Consider the following 19,928-nt stretch of genomic DNA (forward strand, 5'->3'; position numbering starts at 1 on the left):
CAGGACTTATTCATTCAGACCTGTACCACTTCCTCCCCTTTACCCCTTTTGCCCATCCCCAACCCCTTTCTCTCTGGCAACCATCAGTTTGTTCTCTGTATTTATGGCTCTGTTTCTTCTTCTTTTTGTTTGTTCATTTGTTTTGTTTTTTAGATTCTGCATATAAATGAAATCATATGGTATTTGCCTTTCTCTGTCTGACTTATTTCACTTAGCATGATACCCTCTAGGTCCGTCCATGTTGTCACAGATGGCAAGATTTCATCCTTTTTATGGCTGAGTAATATTCCATTGTGTATGTGTGTGTATGCCACATCTTCTTTATCCATTCATCTATCAATGGACCCTTGGGTTGCTTCCACATCTCGGCTACTGTAAATAATGTTGCAATAAACATAGGGGTAAGGTATCTTTTTGAGGATTTTCATTTTCTTTGGGTAAACACCCAGTGATGGAATTACTGGATCATATGGCAATTCTATTTTTTAATTTTTGAGGAGCCTCCATACTACTTTCCACAGTAGCTGCATCAATTTACATTCCCACCAACAGTGCACAAGAGTTCCTTTCTCTCCACCTCCTCACCAACACTTGTTATTTCTTGTCTTTTTGATACTAGCAATTCTCACTGGTGTGAGATGATATCTCCTTGTGGTTTTGGTTTACATTTCCCTGATGATGAGTGATATTGAGAATCTTTTTATGTGTCTGTTGGCCATCTGTGTGTCTTCTTTGAAAAAATGTCATTTTCTGCTTTTTAAGTTAGCATTTTCTCATATACTTTCTCTGTATTTTGTGAATCTCAGATTGACTTTTTGTGACTACATAATATTTCATGGTGTGTATTATACCATGATTTATTTAATTCTTCACTGAATGTTAGACGTTTGGGATATTTTTCAGTTTTCTCTTTCACACATCTTAATGGCTTCCATGGTGTATTTTTTTGTTAGGACAGATTCTTAGGAGTGGAATCCTTTGTTCAAAGGACATGAATATTTTGGGGCTCTAAATACTTGTTACCAATATAACACCCCCTTTCTGACTGTGCATGGGTGTGTGTGGACCTGGAATAGATCATCTTAAATCTTACTGAATTCTATATACTTTTTTTATATTCACTATATATTTACTAATAGATCTACCCCCAAAGAACTAACCCTTGAGATTCATCTTTTTTGGATTTAGTCTTTGCTAAGTGATACTGGCTTTGCTGGATTTAAAATTAAAAAAAAATTTTTTTTTTAATTAGAGACCATGAGTGTGGGAGAGGGGCAGAAGGAGAGAGAGAATCTTAAGCAGGGGCAGAAGGAGAGAGATAATCAATGCAGGGCTTGATCCCGTGACCCTGGGATCATGACCTGAGCCAAATTCAGAAGTAAGATGCTCAACCGACTGAGCCACACAGGCTCCCCTGGCTTTCCTTGATTTTAAATTCTGAATTTGCTGCTCTGGATTCTTGGATTCTCTTTTGGTTTTGTTTGTTTTTCTTTAACTTTATTTTTCCCCTACAAATCACACTTTCCCCCTCCATTGTAGAAAAGTGTCTTTGTGCAGAAAGCAAAAATTTTATCACAAAACATCTTATGCCTATTAATGTTATTCAAACAAAGTGACTTCCCCCAAAGAATTATTTAGTATTCCCTTGGGAGGCACCATATGAGGCCTTCAAACATGTGGCTGTCTGTTGGCCCTCCTCACTGGATGCCCTGTGGGTACCCAAGGGTCAAGAAGACAAAGTGAATAATTAACTGTCCCTGAAAACCTGCTCTTGCTACATCCATTGTTAAAGTTTCTACTGAGAAGTTTTGAAAAGTCATACAGAATGATGTCTCCAAGCCATTTGATTATTAGTGATCTTAGAATAATTTCAGTGGAATTGTGGGAACAGAAACCAGTTTGCAGTGGGTGTAGTGGGTAGAAGTGAAGAAAAGTACAGGAAGTAAAGATTTTGTTTCAAGATCTTCATAAAGAAGGAAAGGAAGAAGAGATGGTGGGAACTTGAGGCATGAGCTAGAGTGAGAGAAGACAGTGCATGTAATGGTATCAGTGGGTCCACTGCTGCCCCCTTCTTGGTCAGGGGCTAAGGCTCTCCCTTCACCACCCTGCCCCCACATAGGGTGTGTAAAGTCCCCACTGTCTGTTCCAATGAGGTCCATGTGCTCAGGACAGTTTTCCACTGGTAATGAATGGGAGGAGGGGGTATCATACTTGGCATCTTCTCTTCAGAGTTCTTTGCACTCTTAGCATGGCCCTCGGCAATGGGATAGTTTGTGTAGTGTTTTCTTATAATGATATTTCTCCTCATGATGTGTGATGTATTATGAGATGTTTTTATTCCATGTCTGCCATGCTCCACTGGTTTGACTTCATAATCCACTAACAGGTCTCAATCTCCTCTTGTGACAAACATTGGTTGGAACCAAAGCTCAAGATGGCAAGGGCTTGTGAGACCCCTAGGGGGAAAATTCACCACAGATGAAAGTCATTTTCACTGACTCATATATAAATATAGTCTGATCATAAATTCCTTCAGCAAAGGCCAAAGATTTTGATGAATGATTGTAAATTGGGGAGCAAGAAAGCATCTATTTTTTTATTAAGGTCCCCTAGAGTTTATTGATAACATGTAGCAAAAGGTGACTAAAGTTTGTTAGGAATGGGCATCTAATTGGAAAGCCCACACACAGTCAGAAGGGGGTGGCCAGTGGATTTGGTCCATGCCACAGCATGCTATGGAGTCTGGATGGCTGTGACTCTCTGATCTGTAGTCACCCCACTGGTTCCTGAGTTTGGGGCAGCTTCGTGACTTTTCTTGTTGATCAAAATCAAATGTGGGAAGAAGTGGCTGTACATGTTAGTGTTAGGCTAGCCTATACCTTGCTTTTTCTACTCAAGCGTTACCTGGTAGTCTTTTGGTGGCCTCAGGATCAGACCTGAGGGGAGAACAATCATCCCACCTGCTCTGCCCACCATGGTCACATTCTGCACATAACTAAAGAATTGCTTCCCCTATTTCCATAATCTGCTAGTTCTGTGGTGTCCCTAGAGACAGGTGCTTGGCTCACTGACTACATAATGAAAAGAAATCTGAAGGCTGAAAATTTAAATTCCCCTTGAAAACTACCTCTGCTCACTCTTCTTTTATTGCCATGATTGCAGATTTCACCATCATTGGCTAATCAGAGCTATGCTATGGTAGAAATCACCACTGGGCATCTGAATTATAATTGACCTTCCATAGTTCTCCCTGGGAGCCTGGTCTAGGCAGCCCAGCCATGGTATCCTACATTTCCTTACTACCTAAGGGTTGTTCTCCAGAGCAAATCCTGCAGAACCCAGGCCCAGAAAGACCCAACAGGCTCTCCATACTCAAAGCATTGACCCAAGCCTTGGAAAATCTGGAGGCAGAAAATCTTGTGAAGCTGTAAGCACCTGTAAGCAACCCTGAAAGAGGTCATGGAAACATAGCTACACAGCCAGCTACCCATGTTTATTTCTCCAAGTTGTGACTAGAAAGGAATCTGGAGTCTGTGGCCTTTAGGAATGGTGCAATGAGTGCTCCACTCCATGAGAAATCATCCAAGAGAAAGAGTGTAGGGAGGATACAGGTGAGGCTGGGTGAGGTGGAACTTGGAAAGTGAGAGAAGGAGAGAGACCATTTGGATTGGAAAACACTGTCAGGAAAACAGTGAGTTTGGCACTGTATAGGAGAAAGTTGGTTGGAAAGACTTAGACATTTCTTTGAGTTGTATAAAATGGAGTCAGAATAGGGGCACCTGGATGCCTCAGTCAGGTGCATCTGACTCTGATTTTGGGTCAGATCATGATCTCAAGGATGGTGAGATCTAGCCCTGAATCGGGCTATGAGCTGTCAGAGCGCTCTCTCTCTCTCTCTCTCTCTCTCTCTCTCTCTCTCTCTCTGCCCCTCTTCTACTCGTGCTCTCTCTGTCTCTCAAAATAAATAAATAAACATTTTTTAAAAATAAAATAAAGGGTCCCTGGGTGGCTCAGTCAGTTAAGCATCTGACTCTTGGTTTCTACTCAGGTCATTATCTCACGTTTTGTGAGTTCTTGCCCATATCGGGCTCTGTGCTGACAGCGTGGAGCCTACTTCGGATTTTCTCTCTCTCTCCTCTCTCTGCCCCTCCCATGCTCTCTCTCTCTCTCTTTCTCAAAATAAATAAATTTTAAAATAAATAAAATAAAAAATAAAGGGAGGAAGGAGGCCTCCCACCAGAACCCTTTACAACTAGTCAACCTTCCTCATTCCACTAGAAAAACTTGAGTCTGTTCTGCTGATACTCGAGTATGGTAGGAAGACTTTCTAGCGATTGTTAATTGCTTTTCAGCAGCACATAAGATTCCCTGGTGTCTGGGCGGAGTATTAACAAATCTGGGCTGTGCATCAGTGATGTTGTCATCACAGGAAAAATGACCCCTGCACATTCAAGCCAGCACCTTGGAGATAGTTAACTTCTGGGAAAGGGACCCCATATGGGCCCTTGAGGGATGATGGTAGATGTGGCCAGGTGGGGCTGAAGTCTCAGAGAGAGAGGCACTCCAATGGGACAGGTGGGGGTGCCGAAGGGAGAGTGCTGCCAGCCTCGTGATCGTCCCACAGTCAGCTGAGGTCTTAAGGAGAGAATCCTGATTGGGAATACCAGTCACTGGAAGGAATTGAAAGAAGGGAAGAAAAACTCCCACCAACTCTAAATATTATCTAAAAAGTTTCCTGTCTAGTATCCTGATGTTTTGGAGTGGGAAGGTGACTATCAGCTCTGGGGATCCCTGAGGTGACAAAAATCACAGCCAGAATGTCTCTTCATCCTAAAGCTGAATAAAACCCTCTTTGCTGGAGCTTTTAGCTGGGCAGACCTCAGCATTGTCCTGTACTAGGTTTTTTTCATAAGCACAAATCCTACCCTCAGCAGGTTTAAGTATGGTCATTGACCTCCCTCTCTGGAGTAGAACTGAGTGTGGAGGGCTTATCAATAGGGGCCAAGCAGGAAACAGAATCCCATTCAGTCAGTTCAAGTGAAGAAATGGAGGGACCGTTTGTAGAGGTGGACGTAGGTCTAGGGTGGCCAAAGGGATTCAGGGCCCCCAACAACCAGCAATAGCAGGAAGTTGTCGTTACCCCTAGACCTGAAGGGGTGGAAGGAAATGGTACTCCTGGAGCCCTGTAAGAGCTAAATCCACTAGCAGGAGTGGGAGATAGTTCTAGAGAGACAAGGCAGGGAAGGAGTATGGAACCGACACCCCAGTCTTTTCTCCTCCTGCTGCCCTCTGACCTCTGGCCTGCCATTGGCTCCCCCTGTCCAGAAGCTGGCCAGCAAGGTAAATACATAAGGTGGTGTCATCCATGGGGTCACCCTCTTGAGGTATGGAGCAGGGCAGGGCAGAATGGATTTGGGGGCAGGTAGGTGGAGTAACCACAACAGAGGTCTTGAAAAGTTTTCTTAAAGACCCAGCATTTATTTTTATACTGTAGCCATGTGTGAGATATATATTTGTATACAGCAGATAGCTGGTTGTGGTCCACACTCCAGGCAGTGAAACAAAAGTAGCTCCAGTGTGTGGCATTTGTTCATGGGGTAGCAACATATGGATAACTGAATCAGTAACATCTGAGTTACAGATTAGAAGGCTGTGGTAATTTTCAGATTTAACTATTTAAAACACTTCAAATTTTTCTCTTTGATTTTTTCCTAAAGGCGTAGTGAAGAAATATTCCCGAGAAGATGTTACAAGTTTGGTCTTCAAGCTAGGAAAATAATTTTATGCAGCATCTAATGCATATATATCAGTTCCTTTGCCACTACCAAAAAAAGAAGGGGGAGGGGGAAGAGGAGGAGGAGAAAGAGAAGAAAAAAGAAAAAAAATTTTTTTCCCCACAAAAGCCCTTTGAGTTGCTATTGATTAACGTTAATTGGAGATTTTACTTTCAGAGTGGTTGACTCCATGGCCCAGTGCTGCACGCACGGTATTGGGGAGCAGAGGACTGTTTTGTGGTTCAGGGCTTCATCCTGCGGTTGGTTTCCTGTGTTTCCTAAGGAGCCACTCACATTGCACCAGAACCACAAACTGGGAGGAGAGTAAGGCCAGACAGCTCAGCCACTCAGCAGCCATCTGCTCAGGAAGCAGCCCCCAGGAGAGGGAAGTGAAAACTGCAGGGAAGTTCTGGGGATGTGTGTTTCACATGCTGTGTTTTCTAAAGTTACACCATTCCCTGAGGAAGAATGGAACACCACCTCCAGAAAAGCACTCTCCGTCCCCGCCTTTGGATTTTAAAGCAAGGCTAGGTGTCCAAGACTCCTCACAGGAGATAATGATTCTCTCTTCATGTCCACCTGGCCACAGCATTCCCTTTAAGCCTCGGATTCGGCTGCGATATCCTTAGTGTCCCTGTGGGCCCCAGTGCTGACCTGCTGTGCTTCTGAGAGGTCTTGCAAGAGGACTTTGCCCAGGGCTGAGGCAGGACGTTCCCCTTAGAGCTTTACTCTTTGGCAAGATAAGTTTGCCTCCTGTTAAAATGCAAATGCCATGGGGTGCCTGGGTGGCTCAGTCCGTTAAGCGTCCGACTTCAGCTCAGGTCGTGATCTCGTGGTCCATGAGTTTGAGCCCCAAGTCGGGCTCTGTGCTGACAGCTCAGAGCCTGGAGCCTGTTTCAGATTATGTGTCTCCCTCTCTCTGACCCTCCCCCATTCATGCTCTGTCTCTCTCTGTCTCAAAAATAAATAAAGGTTAAAAAAATTTTTAATAAAAAAAAAATAAAATGCAGCAGTTCAATGATTGAGGGCAGAAAAAAATATTTAGTAGTCGTTTCATAACAAGATTTGGAGGCAAAGATTACTTCTAGTTAAGTTGTAGAAATGCATCTTATATGTAGTGTGGAAGCACGTTGCTAAATGGGAAATTTTAAAGCATCAAACATTTACTAACCTCACTGTCCCCACCAATGAAAACCTGAGCATGTGACCTTGAAATTAAGTCATAAATGAAAGGAGGGTGGCACCGTTTTGGATCCTGCTCTACATCACCTGGTAATCAAATCTGGTAAGAAAATGAATTGGATTCTCTGAATTTTGGAAACAAGGCAAAATCAAATTACCCAGTGGACAGCATCCTTACTGCCAGGATCATTGCCTGTCTGACTTCCCCACTGAGATTGACACGCAGCTATTCTCATGCACCTAAGCCTAGAGCTATGTTGCCTTATCTGTTTAGTGCTACCATTTTTGTTCCTATTCTCCACCCCCTCTGACTTTCATCCTCCATAGATTTCTTTTTAAAACTCAGACATGTTTGTATTTTGTGTGTGGATAGCTGAAGGCATGCCAGGAAAAGAACAGCACTGGGCATGTTCTTTGGTATAGGCTGTACAGTGTTTCTAAAGTCTTTGGCAAGATTCAAAAATTGTGGCACATGGCCTTTCTGGAAAGGTGCTGTCAACATTGTGGCTGAAGGAATGCTGTGTGTAGCTGTCCTTACTGCTACCCTTCCATCCCAGCAAACCAATGCTCTATTTCTGTGGAATGAACCATTGTACTAAAGCTGGCCCTGTAGATTTGTTTCCTATGGCTATTCTACTTAATCTGTGATGTAGCTGCATTGATTGTGCAGTGGTGTGGGTGAATCATTGAGTGTAGAGTGAATAGTTCTTCCATAAAGCTCCATGTTGTGGAAACAACCAGAAATGAATTGTTGCCAATAGTAGTAACAGTTGGAAACAAAAGAAGAGTAAACATGTTGCGTATACAAAGTTCTTTGGTACTGGAATGGTCCTTTCAGGTGAACCCACAGGTGTATGAGTGATTTGAAGGTAGGCAATACTTTTCAGTCATTTAGAAAGGCATTTTCTTAGGTGGCGTTTTCTGTTCGTAAAAAAATGAACATCATAGTGCTCTATGTTGCTACTGTTCAGTGTTGCTCGTGCAGGGAAGGTCTTCACAGAGTGAACGGTGGTTCTATATCAGATGAATTGGGAAGTGAGTGACAGCTATAGAGAAAAAAGATCTCTCTGATGATTTCAGGCGATTGACTTCGCGGATTTGTACCTGTGAAAATATAGAAAGCATTTTCATCGGTTAGCTTCTGGCTAGGATGTTGAGAGAATCGATATTTGGAATCTAGAGATGAAGGGGGCTAGTTAAATAAATGCGATTATACTCATTTAGAATTTTTTAAAGGAACTTTAAATGTATCTAGGCATAGATTCTAGTAAGTGGCTTATCTGTTATATTGTTGAAATCTGAAGGGGGGAATTGCCTTTCTGGGATCAATGTGGACATCTTTTTGGAAATCAAGATAATATCCATCTGGAGGTGAAAAGGCTATCTGATGACCTCCATAGTTGCCTGGTCTGTGATGTGGACACTGGCAGCATGAAGGAAGGTGGCTTTGGAAGTTAAACTTTATATAGAGGTGAGGTTTTTAAGCAACAGGTGATTTTACTTGGTATGTTCAAGATTCCCGAGATTCTAAATTCTATTAGGGGTGAGAATACTTTACATGGAGTCTTCTGTCGAGGAACTGATTGTAGGAAACTGTGGTGTGTGTGTCTCTTTGGAGTGTTATGATGGAACACTGAGTTACTCATGTTCACGGCTCTGGTTGTTGCGTTTCCCTTACATTGTGAAAACTGCAAACAAAGATATCATGCTAGTATCCTGTCTTTGTATACACACAGCCCGACAGTTTCTCTAGTAGTATAGAAAAAGTAATACCTAGGTTCTTCTGGGAAGAAATATGGAATTAGAAGATGTTAGAGATCATTTGGTTTGTACCATCTCTTTGCTTATGCAGAAATTGAAGCCCAGAAAGGTTAAAAGATTGCCCAAAGTCACACAGCCAGCTGGGCAGCAGTTGGTCATATTTCTCCTGTCTCCTGGTCCAGTCTCCGCCCTTTGAGGCCATTTCAGATTGTAGTAGGTCATTCTGAAGGACAGCTTAGGTTTCTTCTCTGGGTGAAAGCCCAGGAACAAACAGGTAACATTCACCTCTTTGACATAATAACTGCATCTGTAAAAATAGAAATTCCATGAGAATGAAGGGACTCCAGCAAAATCTGGTGAAAATGGAGCATCATAAACAGAAGGGTAGTATTCAGCTTACATTTCTGTCCATGCTGCATAGGCCACAAGCAGCACAGGTGTGAAGGCTTATTACGTATCCCACAATTCTGGGGCACCTGGGTGGCTCAGTCAGTTAAGTGTCCTTCTTTGGCTCAGGTCAGGATCTTATGTTTGTGGGTTTGAGCCCTGCAATCAGGCTCTGTACTGATAGCTCAGAGCCTGGAGCCTGCTTCAGATTCTGTCTCCCTCTCTCTCTCTGCCCCATCCCCGCTTGTGCTTGCTCTCTCTCTCTCTCAAAAATAAATAAATATTTAAATTAAATAAACATTAATTAGTTAATTTAATAAACATTTAAATTAATAAACATTTAAAAATTACATATACATATATTTATATTTATATATCCATCCCACAGTTCTTTCAAGAGACCTTAAGCCTTTATTTAGTTCATTATTCTCTTCTGAGGCCCCTGCCCTACATTTTCATCTCCCCAGAAATAAACCATACTCCCACTTCTTTTGATGAACCCAAAAAGCATCTCCAAACAGATCCAAATGATAGACGGCTGCAACAGAACCTAGTTACATAGAGCACCAGGGAAATGAGCCCAAATTATACTGAACATGAATTGCAACCCAAGACAAATTATGTTCACTAGGTGTATTTCAACTGTTACAGTCATTGTTTCATAAATTAGAGTCTTCCTTAACAGAAGACCTGTATATGAATGTTGAATACTTCATGTATAATATAGCTATAGCATTGTAAAAAAGTGACATCAAAAAGCATGTGGAACCACCTTATATTGGCTTTGTATCATGAAGGAAAGGGACATTTTGATGGCCTGCAAAGAGAAGCTGGAGAGTGATGTCACGGGCACTCTGATTAGGATGGAGGACCCAAGAATTAATAAGTTAATGGTCAGGAAATTTAAAAATGAAAAAAAAATCTAAGGAAAAAAGTCCCCAGTTTCCACAATGTGGTGATTTGAAGAAAAAGACCTATTTGGTCTATGTTTTGATTTAAGAGTAGATTCAGAAGGTTCTGTGCTCATTCACTCATTCACCCCCACTGCATGCAAAATACCGTGAATAGTTACATAGAGCAAACCAAAAAAAGTAAACAGCTATCTATTTTTACCTTTAAAAAAAAACCCACAGGTTTATGGAAATATGATTTTCACACTGTAAAATTTACCTATTTCAATTAAGTGATTTTTAGTAAAACTGACAGCTGTCAACTACCACCACCAAAATCCAGTTTCAGAACACATCCATCACCCCAGAAAGATACCTTATGCCCATTTGCACTCAGTCTCTGTTTGCACCCCCAGCCCCAGGTAACCACGCATCAATTTCTGTCTCTATATATTTGCCTTTTCTGTACGTTTTATGTATAAGTGGCTCAATAATATTTCATTGTATGGATATGTGACATTTTGTTTATCCATTTCCCCTGTTAATCAACATTTGCATTATTTACACTTTTTCATTATTGTGCATAATGCTGATACAAATACATAAAAGTCTTTGTGTGATAAAAGTTTTCATTTCCCTCGGCTAGATATCTAATAGTGGTATATCTGGGGCATATAGTAAATTTATGTTTAATTTTTAGAGAAGTTGCAAAAATTTTCCCCAAAGTGTTAAAAATCAATTGACAACGAATGTAATGATTTGTTTCTGGACTCTCAATACTGTTCTCATGGCCATAGGACTATCTTCATGTCAGTACTGCACTTTCTTGATTACGCTTTCTGATAATAAGTTTGGAAATCAAGAAGTGTACGTCCTACAGGTTTGTTCTTTTTTCCAAATCATTTTGGCGCTTTTAGTTTCAGTATCTCAATTTCTGCAAGAAAACCCAGAAAACAAAAAACTTACTGAGATTTTAATGTGAGTTATATTGGATCTAGAGATCAGTTTGGGAAAAATAGCTGTCTTAACTATATCAAATTTTCCAATCCATAATAAACATGATATGTCACTCCAATTGTTAGATCTTTCATTTCTCTCAGCAATCTTTTCTAGTTTTCATTGTATAGTTCTTTCACTTATTTTGATGTTTATTCCTAAATATCTGTTCTTTTTGATACTGTTATAAATGAAACTCTTTTTTTTAATTTTTTTAATGTTTATTTATTTTTGGAGAGAGACAGTGTGAGCAGGGAAGGGGCAGAGAGAGAGGGAGACACAGAATCTAAAGCAGACTCCAGGCTCTAAGCTGGCAGCACAAGAGGCTGTCACAAGGGCTCAAATTCATGAACTGCAAGATCATGACCTGAGCTGAATTTGGACCTTTGACCAACTGAGGCACTCAGGTGCCCCTTGGTTTTCTTTTCTTTTCCCTTTTTTCTTCTCTTTTCTTTTCTTTTCTTTTCTTTTCTTTTCTTTTCTTTTCTTTTCTTTTCTTGAGAGAGACAGGGCACAAATGGGGGAGGGACAGAGAGAGAGGGAGACACAGAATCAGAAGCAGGCTCCGGGCTCTGAGCTGTCAGCAAGCAGCGCAATGCAGGGCTCCAACTCACAGATCACATGATCTTGACCTGCACAGAAGTCACACACTTAGCCAACTGAGCCACCCAAGGGCCCCTTGGAATTCTTTTCTTAGCTTTATTTTAAGATATTCATAGCTGGTACATGGAAATACAGTTGGTTTGTTTTTGTAGATCTATCTTGTATCATGACATCCTGCTGAGCTTGTTAATTAATTCTGGTAGTAGCTGGGTGGATTCCTTAGAGTTTGCCATGTAGAAGATCATAGCATTCATGAATAAAGACAGTTTTATTTATTCCTTTCCAACCTGGATGCCTTTATTCTTTCCTTGACCTGATTGTACTCGCCAGAAGCTCAAGTACAATGTGTAGGAGGGGCAGACTGCCTTGCCTTGTTTCTGATCTTAAGGGTTTTCATCATTAAGGATAATGTTTGCTGTAGGCTTCTCATAGATGATTTTCACTGAGTTGAGAAAGTTCCCTTCTGTTCCTAGTTTGTTGGGAGTCTTCATCATGAAAGGTGTTGGGTTTTGTCAACTACTCTTTCTCCATACATTTAACAATATGGCTTTATCCTTTATTCTATTAATATGGTGTATCACATTAATTGATTTGTGGATGTTAAAACAGGTTTACATTCCTAGGATGCTTGGTAATCACGTACAGTCCTTTTTGTATGTTGCTGGATTTACTTGCGAATAGTTTCTTACAGATTTTTTACATCTATATTCAAGAGGAGTATGTAGGTTCATAGTTTCCTTTTCTATGGTAGCTTTGGTTTGGGATTGGGGTAATACTTGGCCTTCCCTCTTGTAATATAAATGATCTTCCCGGTAATTTCTGATTTCCTGGGGTTCCTCTTTCCAGTCCTCCAGCCAGAACCTAAGGTTTTATGTTCTCAGCTCAGCTGCATGCCTCCACTTACTTGCATCTGGAGCCAAACAGGGGCCAGGGAAAGAGAAAGAGAGAGAGAACACTGGGGTTCACTCACCCTCTTGGAACCTAGCACCACTAACCAGACAAGAAGATTCCCCTCCTTCAGAGATTTAGCTCCTTTGGACTCACACTGCCAACACTGATGCCCCTACCACAGGACTGCTTGTGGACTGGGGTCTGAGAAGAAGACAAGGGGATTTCTATAATTTTTGTGAGTGTTAGGAGTTCCTTTTCCCATTAAGCCAGAACTACAGGGCTTCTCCTAGAGCCCTCTGTCTGCACCCTGGTGCCACTGTTGTGTTTTGGGCGGCCTTGTGATCAGGCCATGAAATACCAAGGAAAAAAATGGTAAATTTCTCACCAGTCTGTTAGTACTTTGAATTTAAGTTTTCTTTCCCAAGCCATTTGTTCTTTGTCTTCCAGAATGATAAAATAGATCTTACCTAGAAACTCAAATGCTGCATGTCTGTTTTTTAAATCTTGTTTTCTAATAATTCATTTTAAATTTATTTTACAGGAGCACTGGTTCTAAAATTTATTGGAAGTAAAGCATAATGACTGTTCTGGTTGATGTAATGAGGGCTTTGGGGTTTGGGGGAGTGGAGGATATAGTGGGGACTGGGTCTTTCTACTAGTGATCAGTCAACAAGCATATAGAAAACAGGATTTTAAAATTAGACTCTACAAATCAAAATGATGCTGCCAGTTTCTTCGTGTAGTGGACACAGCATGACATTCACTTCAAGTCTTGAGTCATACGGTACCATTTCAACATTACAAAGTGGTCCTTTCCTTTGCTTTTTCTGAAATTGCCTGTGGTAAAATTTTCCCAGAGAGATTATAATTGAGCTGGGCTTTGAATGAGTTATCTGAACAGGAAGGATGTTGCTCATTTTTTAAAAATATTTTTTTCTCAAAAAATTAATAAATAAAAAATAAAAGTCTTTTTCTTCTGTATTCTTCAGATTAGATCATTTCTGTTGATTCATCTTCAAGTTTCTTTTTTCTGTCATATCAATTCTGCTATTGAGCCCTTCCAAATATTGTGGTTTTTTACTCCTAAAATTTTTAATTTTTTAAAAATAGTTTCTATTTCTCTGCTGAAAACAACTACCTTCCCATTCATTTCAAGAATTCAACCTCATGGACCATGGTTATAACTGCAGATTTAAAGTCTTTATCTGATTACTCTAACACCTGGGTCACCTCAGGATTGTGACCTATTGATCACCTTTTAACTTGAAAATCAGTCATATTTGCTTTTTAAAACCTTTTTTTATGCTTTTATCTTAGTTTTGAGAGAGAGAGAGAGAGAGAGAGAGAGAGAGAGAGAGAGAGAAAGCGAGCAAGCAAGTGGGGGAGGGGCAGGAAGAGAGGGAGACACAGAATCTGAAGTAGGCTCCAAGCTCTGAGCTGTCGGCACAGAGCCTGACGTGGGCTCGAACTCACAGACCATGAGATCATGACCTGAGCCGAAGTCGGCTTCTTAACCGACTGAGACACCCAGGTGCCCCTGCTTGCTTTTTAAAAGTATGTTGCAGAGGCGCCTGGGTCTTTTAGTCAGTTGAGCATCCAGCTTCAGCTCAGATCATGATCTCATGGTTTGTGGGTTTTAGCCCCACATCAGGCTCTGTGCCAACAGCTCAGAGCCTGGAGCCTGCTTCAGATTCTGTCTCTCTGTCTCTGTCTCTCTGTCTCTGTCTCTCTCTCTGCCCCTTCCCCACTTGTGCTCTGTCTCTGTCTCTCAAAAATGAATAAATGTTAAAATAAGTATAAATAAATTAAATAAATAAATAAATAAATAAATAAATGTATGTTGTATTCTGGATTGTATCTGTATATACTGAATATTATGTTTTAAGACCATGGATCCTGCTTAAATTCTCTGGAAAATGTTGACTTTTTTTATGTGTTAACATTTTGATTAGTCTTAGGCTGAAGAATTTGGGCCATGTGGTAGATGGGAACACTGGTTCCCATATATCAGTTCAATTTTATTTTATTTAAAAATTTTTTTAATGTTTATTTATTTTTGAGAGAGAGAGAGACAGAGTGTGAGCAAGGGAGGTACAGAGAGAGGGAGACACAGAATCCTAAGCAGGCTCCAGGCTCCCAGCTGTCAGCACAGAGCCCGACATGGGGCTCAAACTCACAAGTCATGAGATCATAACCTGAGCTGAAGTCAGACGCTTAACTAAGCCACCCAGGCACCCCATCAATTCAATTTTAAAAGCTTATTCCCAATAACATAGAACAGGAAGTACTCCAGAATGATTATACAAAGTATATGTATATTCTCTAATTTTTGATAGTGCAATTCTCAGTAGAGAATCCCAGACTACCCTGTATCTGTGATTTTCATTGTCTGTGTTGACTTTTTAAATCAATTATTAATGTTTTATATTTTTTAGCAACAGAAATCTCCAGGAAATCCAACAAATAAAATCAAATCAAAAAAATTGGATCCTCTCAAAGGCCAGAAAGTTATTGCAAGATGTGATGAAAATGGCTTTTATTTTCCAGGTAGATAATCTATTTTGTAAGATTTTTTTGTTAACTAATATGATATTAGGGACCTGAGGTTCTTAAACTGTGCTTTCCCTAGAATACTGCATTTCATAAGCTGTACTAAGATATTCTATTTCTAAAATGAAATGATGATGGGTTTCTACTTATATTTGTAGGGGGGGAAATAGCCAGAAAATATATTTCATCTTTAATTTGTTTAGTAAAAAATTTTACTATACATCTGTTATGTTCTATGTATGTAATATTCCTAAAGTGTTGGTCTCGCATAGTCAGCAAGCAGACGAAAATTCTTGTCTTCATGGAGTTTACATTCTACTGAGAGACACAGACAAGCAAGCAAATAAATGCAATGTGTAGTGTGTCAGATATAGTGCTGTAGAGAAAAATCAAGCTACAAAGGGAATTGAGAGTGTCAAGGTAAAGGCTGCAATTTCAAATATGGTGGTCAATGAAGAGCTTCTAGGGAAAATGATGTATGAGTAACACTTAAAGGAGAGGCAAGTCATTAAATTATCTCGGGGGAGGGAGTTCTGAGCAGAAGGAATAGCACTGCAAAGTCCTGAGGCTGGAGTGCATATTTGTGGAAGAGGCCAGTGTGGCTGAACCTGAGAGCTTTTCCCAAGCATTTCCTGGGACATGTGATCCTGAAGGAATCAGCCAGGTGACTTTCAAGTGAGAGCTTTGTAGACAGTGAAAATAATGTGTATCTAGAGGTGGAGAAAAACATTTTATATCTGGCGAAATAAAGCAGAGTATGGCTGGAACCTAGAATGCAAAGAAAGATAGGAAATAATAAAGGTCTTCAGAGAGGTAAGTATGAGGCCATTCATAAAAGGTTATGTTAAGAAGTTTGGATTTTACTGGAGAGCCACATTTAAAGCAAGGAAAAACATAGTCATGCTTGAAGTTCACAAAAGCTCTCTCCCATTGTTGTGTAAAGAGTAGATATGGAGTGGGTTGGTTTGGGCCATGTGGTAGATAGTGGTACCTACATGAGATGTTGGTAAGGACTGGAAGACAATGATGTGTCTGGAACATGATGAATTGTAGGTACAGTACTTATGTGTTGATGTCTCAAAAATATCTGTCTCCAGACAGATTTCCTTCTTGAGACTCTAGGCCCCTATCTCCAAATGCTTGCAATGCTGAAGTTGTCAGAAAAGCAATTAGAGATAAGGGCCTAGAGTCTCAAGAGGAAATCTGTCTGGAGATAGAGATTTTTGAGACATCAACACATAAGTGTCATTGATATCATGTAAGGGCCTATAAGGGAAAAGAGAGCTTAGGGAAAGAGCCCTAGGAAGATCCATGGGGCAAGAAGATGATACCACAGAAACATAGCCAGTCTTGCATAGGCATTATCTGTCAATCACCAGTGAAAAGAATCATCCTTTATTAATGAAATTTAATTAAATCTTTTTAATGGGAAGAATACTTTAGCAGGAGTTTTAGTTTTTGGTAGGCATGTGTGGAGAACTGACAGCTAGGATATTTTATTTGAAATTTGCTGAATGTGCTTTGGAGTTGACTGGATGAGAGTAATTAAATACAGATCTGAGCATTTGAGATGAGCATATAAGCCAAGGCGTGAAACTCTTGTTTGCAAGAGCAGGGTCTGAAAACCTTCTGTTTCCTTGGGACCCAGATTTGCGAGGTGAGGATTACACAGAGCTACCCTTACTTGGTTTTCTGAATTGGAGCCCTAGAGAGGGGTCAGAGACTAATTTGGCAGTTGAATGGAAATGCAGGAAAGGACTAAATTCCAAATGGCTGCATTAGGGCTTGGTATCAATTTGCTGGCCAGGGTTCTGGAGAAAAGTAGAATGGCTCAAACTTTCACTTGGCACCATCCCTGTGTGACAAGAAATGCCAGAGACCTACTGCTGCCAAGGTGGGGAAGTAGAGGAAACAGGTATAACCAGGGCCACATGCAATACCTGAGATCATGTCAGCAATGATTATTGCCCTGTTTTGTTTTGTTTTATTTTGTTTTGTTTTGTTTTCTTTTGTTTTAAATGTGCAATTAGAGGCAGAGAGCACAGACCCCCTAACAGTTGCATGGGATCTGGCTATTCCAGAATTTTTCATTTGCAGCTGTGTTTAAACTCAAGTAAGACAGTTTGGAGGAAATACATTACTCGTATAATCAGTCATTTCTATTAGTGGCTTGTTAGTAAACACTGACTCAGACAATTAAATGCTAATGCATGTGTTACTGGATGTACTTAGCTTTTGTTCCCTCTCCCCTCAATGAATCTTTAATCAGGAATTTCAACCCTACCATCATAGACTTACTCCCTACCATCATAGACTTAAAAAAATAATTTCAGACTTAAAGAAAAGTTGCAAGAATAGAGAAATTTTGTATACTCTTTACCCAGATTTGCCAATTTTTAATTTTGTCATGTTTATTTTACCACATTTATTATTTTATTTTATTCCCTTTCTTTCTCTCTACTTATCTCAACACATACATATTATTTTTCTGAACTATTTGAGATTAGGCAACATCGTTGTGCCCCATTACCCCTTAATGCATCAGTCTGTATTTCTCAAGAACAAGGGTACTCTCTTAACATAATCATAATAAAGTTACAAGATTCAGGAAATTTAACATTATTATAGTACTTTTTATCTGTATATTTCAATTTTGTTAACTGTCCCAATTCTGGCTTTATATTTTTTGTCTCTAGAATAGGCCCAGTACAGAATCATGTATTCCATTTAATTAACATGTCTCCTTAGTCTTCTTTAATCTAGAATTATTTTCCAGCCTTTCCTATCATTTTTCATGATACTGATGTTGAGTAAGGTCAATTACTTTATAGAATGTTCTGCAGATAGCTTAGACTCAGAGTGTGTATTTCTGGACAGATTGCTAGGGCGTCCCATCCAGAGGCACATGATGTCCGTCTGCCCTCATTAATGACACTAATTGAGATCACCTGGTCACCGTGCATTACTATTTCTCCCTTGGAAAAAAGGCCAAATAGAGGTTTGTGGAGCACAAGCATGATATTCATCGGTGACTCCTTTTCTGAGAACTTCTATTCAAAGCCTGCTAAACATTTCTAATGGAAAATATCTGGCTTTAAAATGTACCTCAGTAGTAGGTGGCTTTGGAGTGACTGGATCAGAATATCTGTTGCTTCAAACCAGGAGCTGGAGCAGAGCTGGCCTGGAGGAGAGCTGGCCTGGTTGTGGCTGCCGTCCTTGGCAATCAGGGCAGGGATTTCTGTGTGGCTGACTCTCTCCCAGGGTCAGCGTGGATTATCTAGTTAAGGAATGACTGCATTGTTCAGAATGGAAGTGACAAGCTGATAGCCTGGCTCATCAGCATGATGAAAGGCAAGGAGGAAGACACATTTCAATACCTTATTTTAAGTCCCTATTTGCAGGAACTGGGTCATCCTTCCTGTCCTTCAAGAAGCATTTACTTCAGGAAATTCACGATGATGAAAAGTCTTGAGTTGCAAAAATTTTCTGCACTGTGCCAGAGAAACAAGTTATAATGGAAGAAAAAAGCAGGTGGCAGAGGTGGGAGGGGGGACCTGAATACCTTCTCAGGTATAATGATTTAGGGTCAGAAAATTCCAAGTTTTTATTTATTTGAAGTCTGCCTTTCTCCTCTAGTAGCCATGTGACTGGAATCACTGAAGTTCTCTGAGCCTCAGTTTATCTTTATCTTTCTGAATGAGATTTAAAACAATTAGAATCCCTATAAGGTTGTTATGTAGATTAAATATGGTCATGTACAGGGGTTCCTGGGTGGCTCAGTTGATTAAGCATCCGACTTCAGCTCATGGTCTCATGGTTCATGAGTTTGAGCCCCACATTGGTTCTGTGCTGACGGCTCAGAGCCTAGAGCCTACTTCGGATTCTGTGTCTCCCTCTCTCTCTGCTCCTCCCCCCACTCTCTCTCTCCCTCCCCCCCTCTCTCAAAAATAAACAAACATTTTTAAAAAATTTACATATGGTAATGTACAGTATTTTCTGAATTGGGAAGTGTCAAGTGTGTGTAAGGAGTTTTTGTGTCATCCCACGTGAAAGCTTCTCTTAGGAGATAGAAACAACTCCTGTCTTCTCCTGGGCATCAAGGGAGCTGCTTGCAATATTAAAACTTTAACAGCCATTTAGAAACCTTAGCAGAAATTCATAAGGGCAAGAATTAGCACAGGGGACAGGAAAGAAACCTGAGGCTGAAGGAAGGAGAGAATATGATGAATAGGTGTGCAAGATGACTTTCAGGGGAGCGGGGCAGGTAGAGGGGCTGCTTTTGGTGAAGCAAAGCTAAAGCCTTTTTTCAGGAGATGGAATTTAAGCTGGGCTGTGAATATGAGAAAGTTCTTACAGCCAAAGGTAAAAAGATCCAGTCTCCAGCCAGAGCAATTCCTGTTTGGAGTAAAGATTGAGAACTACTCCTGCGTCTTTCACCCCATGAACTGACCTACCTACTTGGGGTATTTCTGCAGTCTTCTGACCGCTGAGAATGGGCCACATTTTTGCTGAGGGCCTCAACAAGGACACATTCCCTTTTCTCCAGCCTAAGTACAGGAGAGCCCTCTGGCTGAGGTGGGGGTGCGGGTGCGACTTGTATCCAAGGAAGATGACTGGGATTGCCAAGATGGGGTGAGCCTAAGGAAATAGGCATCATTTGTCTTTATATTTTAAATCTGATTCCTTTCAGGGGTTGTGAAGAAGTGTGTGAGCCCCACCCATGCACTGGTGGGCTTCAGGTATGGAGACACCAAGGTTGTGCCGACCTCATTCATCACGCCTGTCGGGGGTGCCATGCCCTGCCCGCTGCTCCAGGTACCTGCTACAGCTATCTTCTCTGGGGGCACTTTCCACCATCCCCACAGTTGTGGATAATGGGATGGTGAGGCCACTG

At 40.8% G+C, this 19,928-nt stretch overlaps 1 protein-coding gene across 1 annotated transcript in view; it reads left to right on the forward strand.

The window, feature by feature from the left end:
• VWA3B (von Willebrand factor A domain containing 3B) overlaps window positions 1-19,928 on the forward strand; it is a 201,453-nt gene that overhangs the window by 165,940 nt on the left and 15,585 nt on the right. The window contains 2 exon segments of the mRNA XM_040453963.1: window positions 14,920-15,031; window positions 19,725-19,849. Coding sequence (XP_040309897.1) covers window positions 14,920-15,031; window positions 19,725-19,849 — 237 coding nt within the window.

This window comes from Herpailurus yagouaroundi, unplaced genomic scaffold, assembly GCF_014898765.1.
Source record: "Herpailurus yagouaroundi ecotype Mexico unplaced genomic scaffold, PumYag 210, whole genome shotgun sequence".
NCBI lineage: Eukaryota > Metazoa > Chordata > Mammalia > Carnivora > Felidae > Herpailurus > Herpailurus yagouaroundi.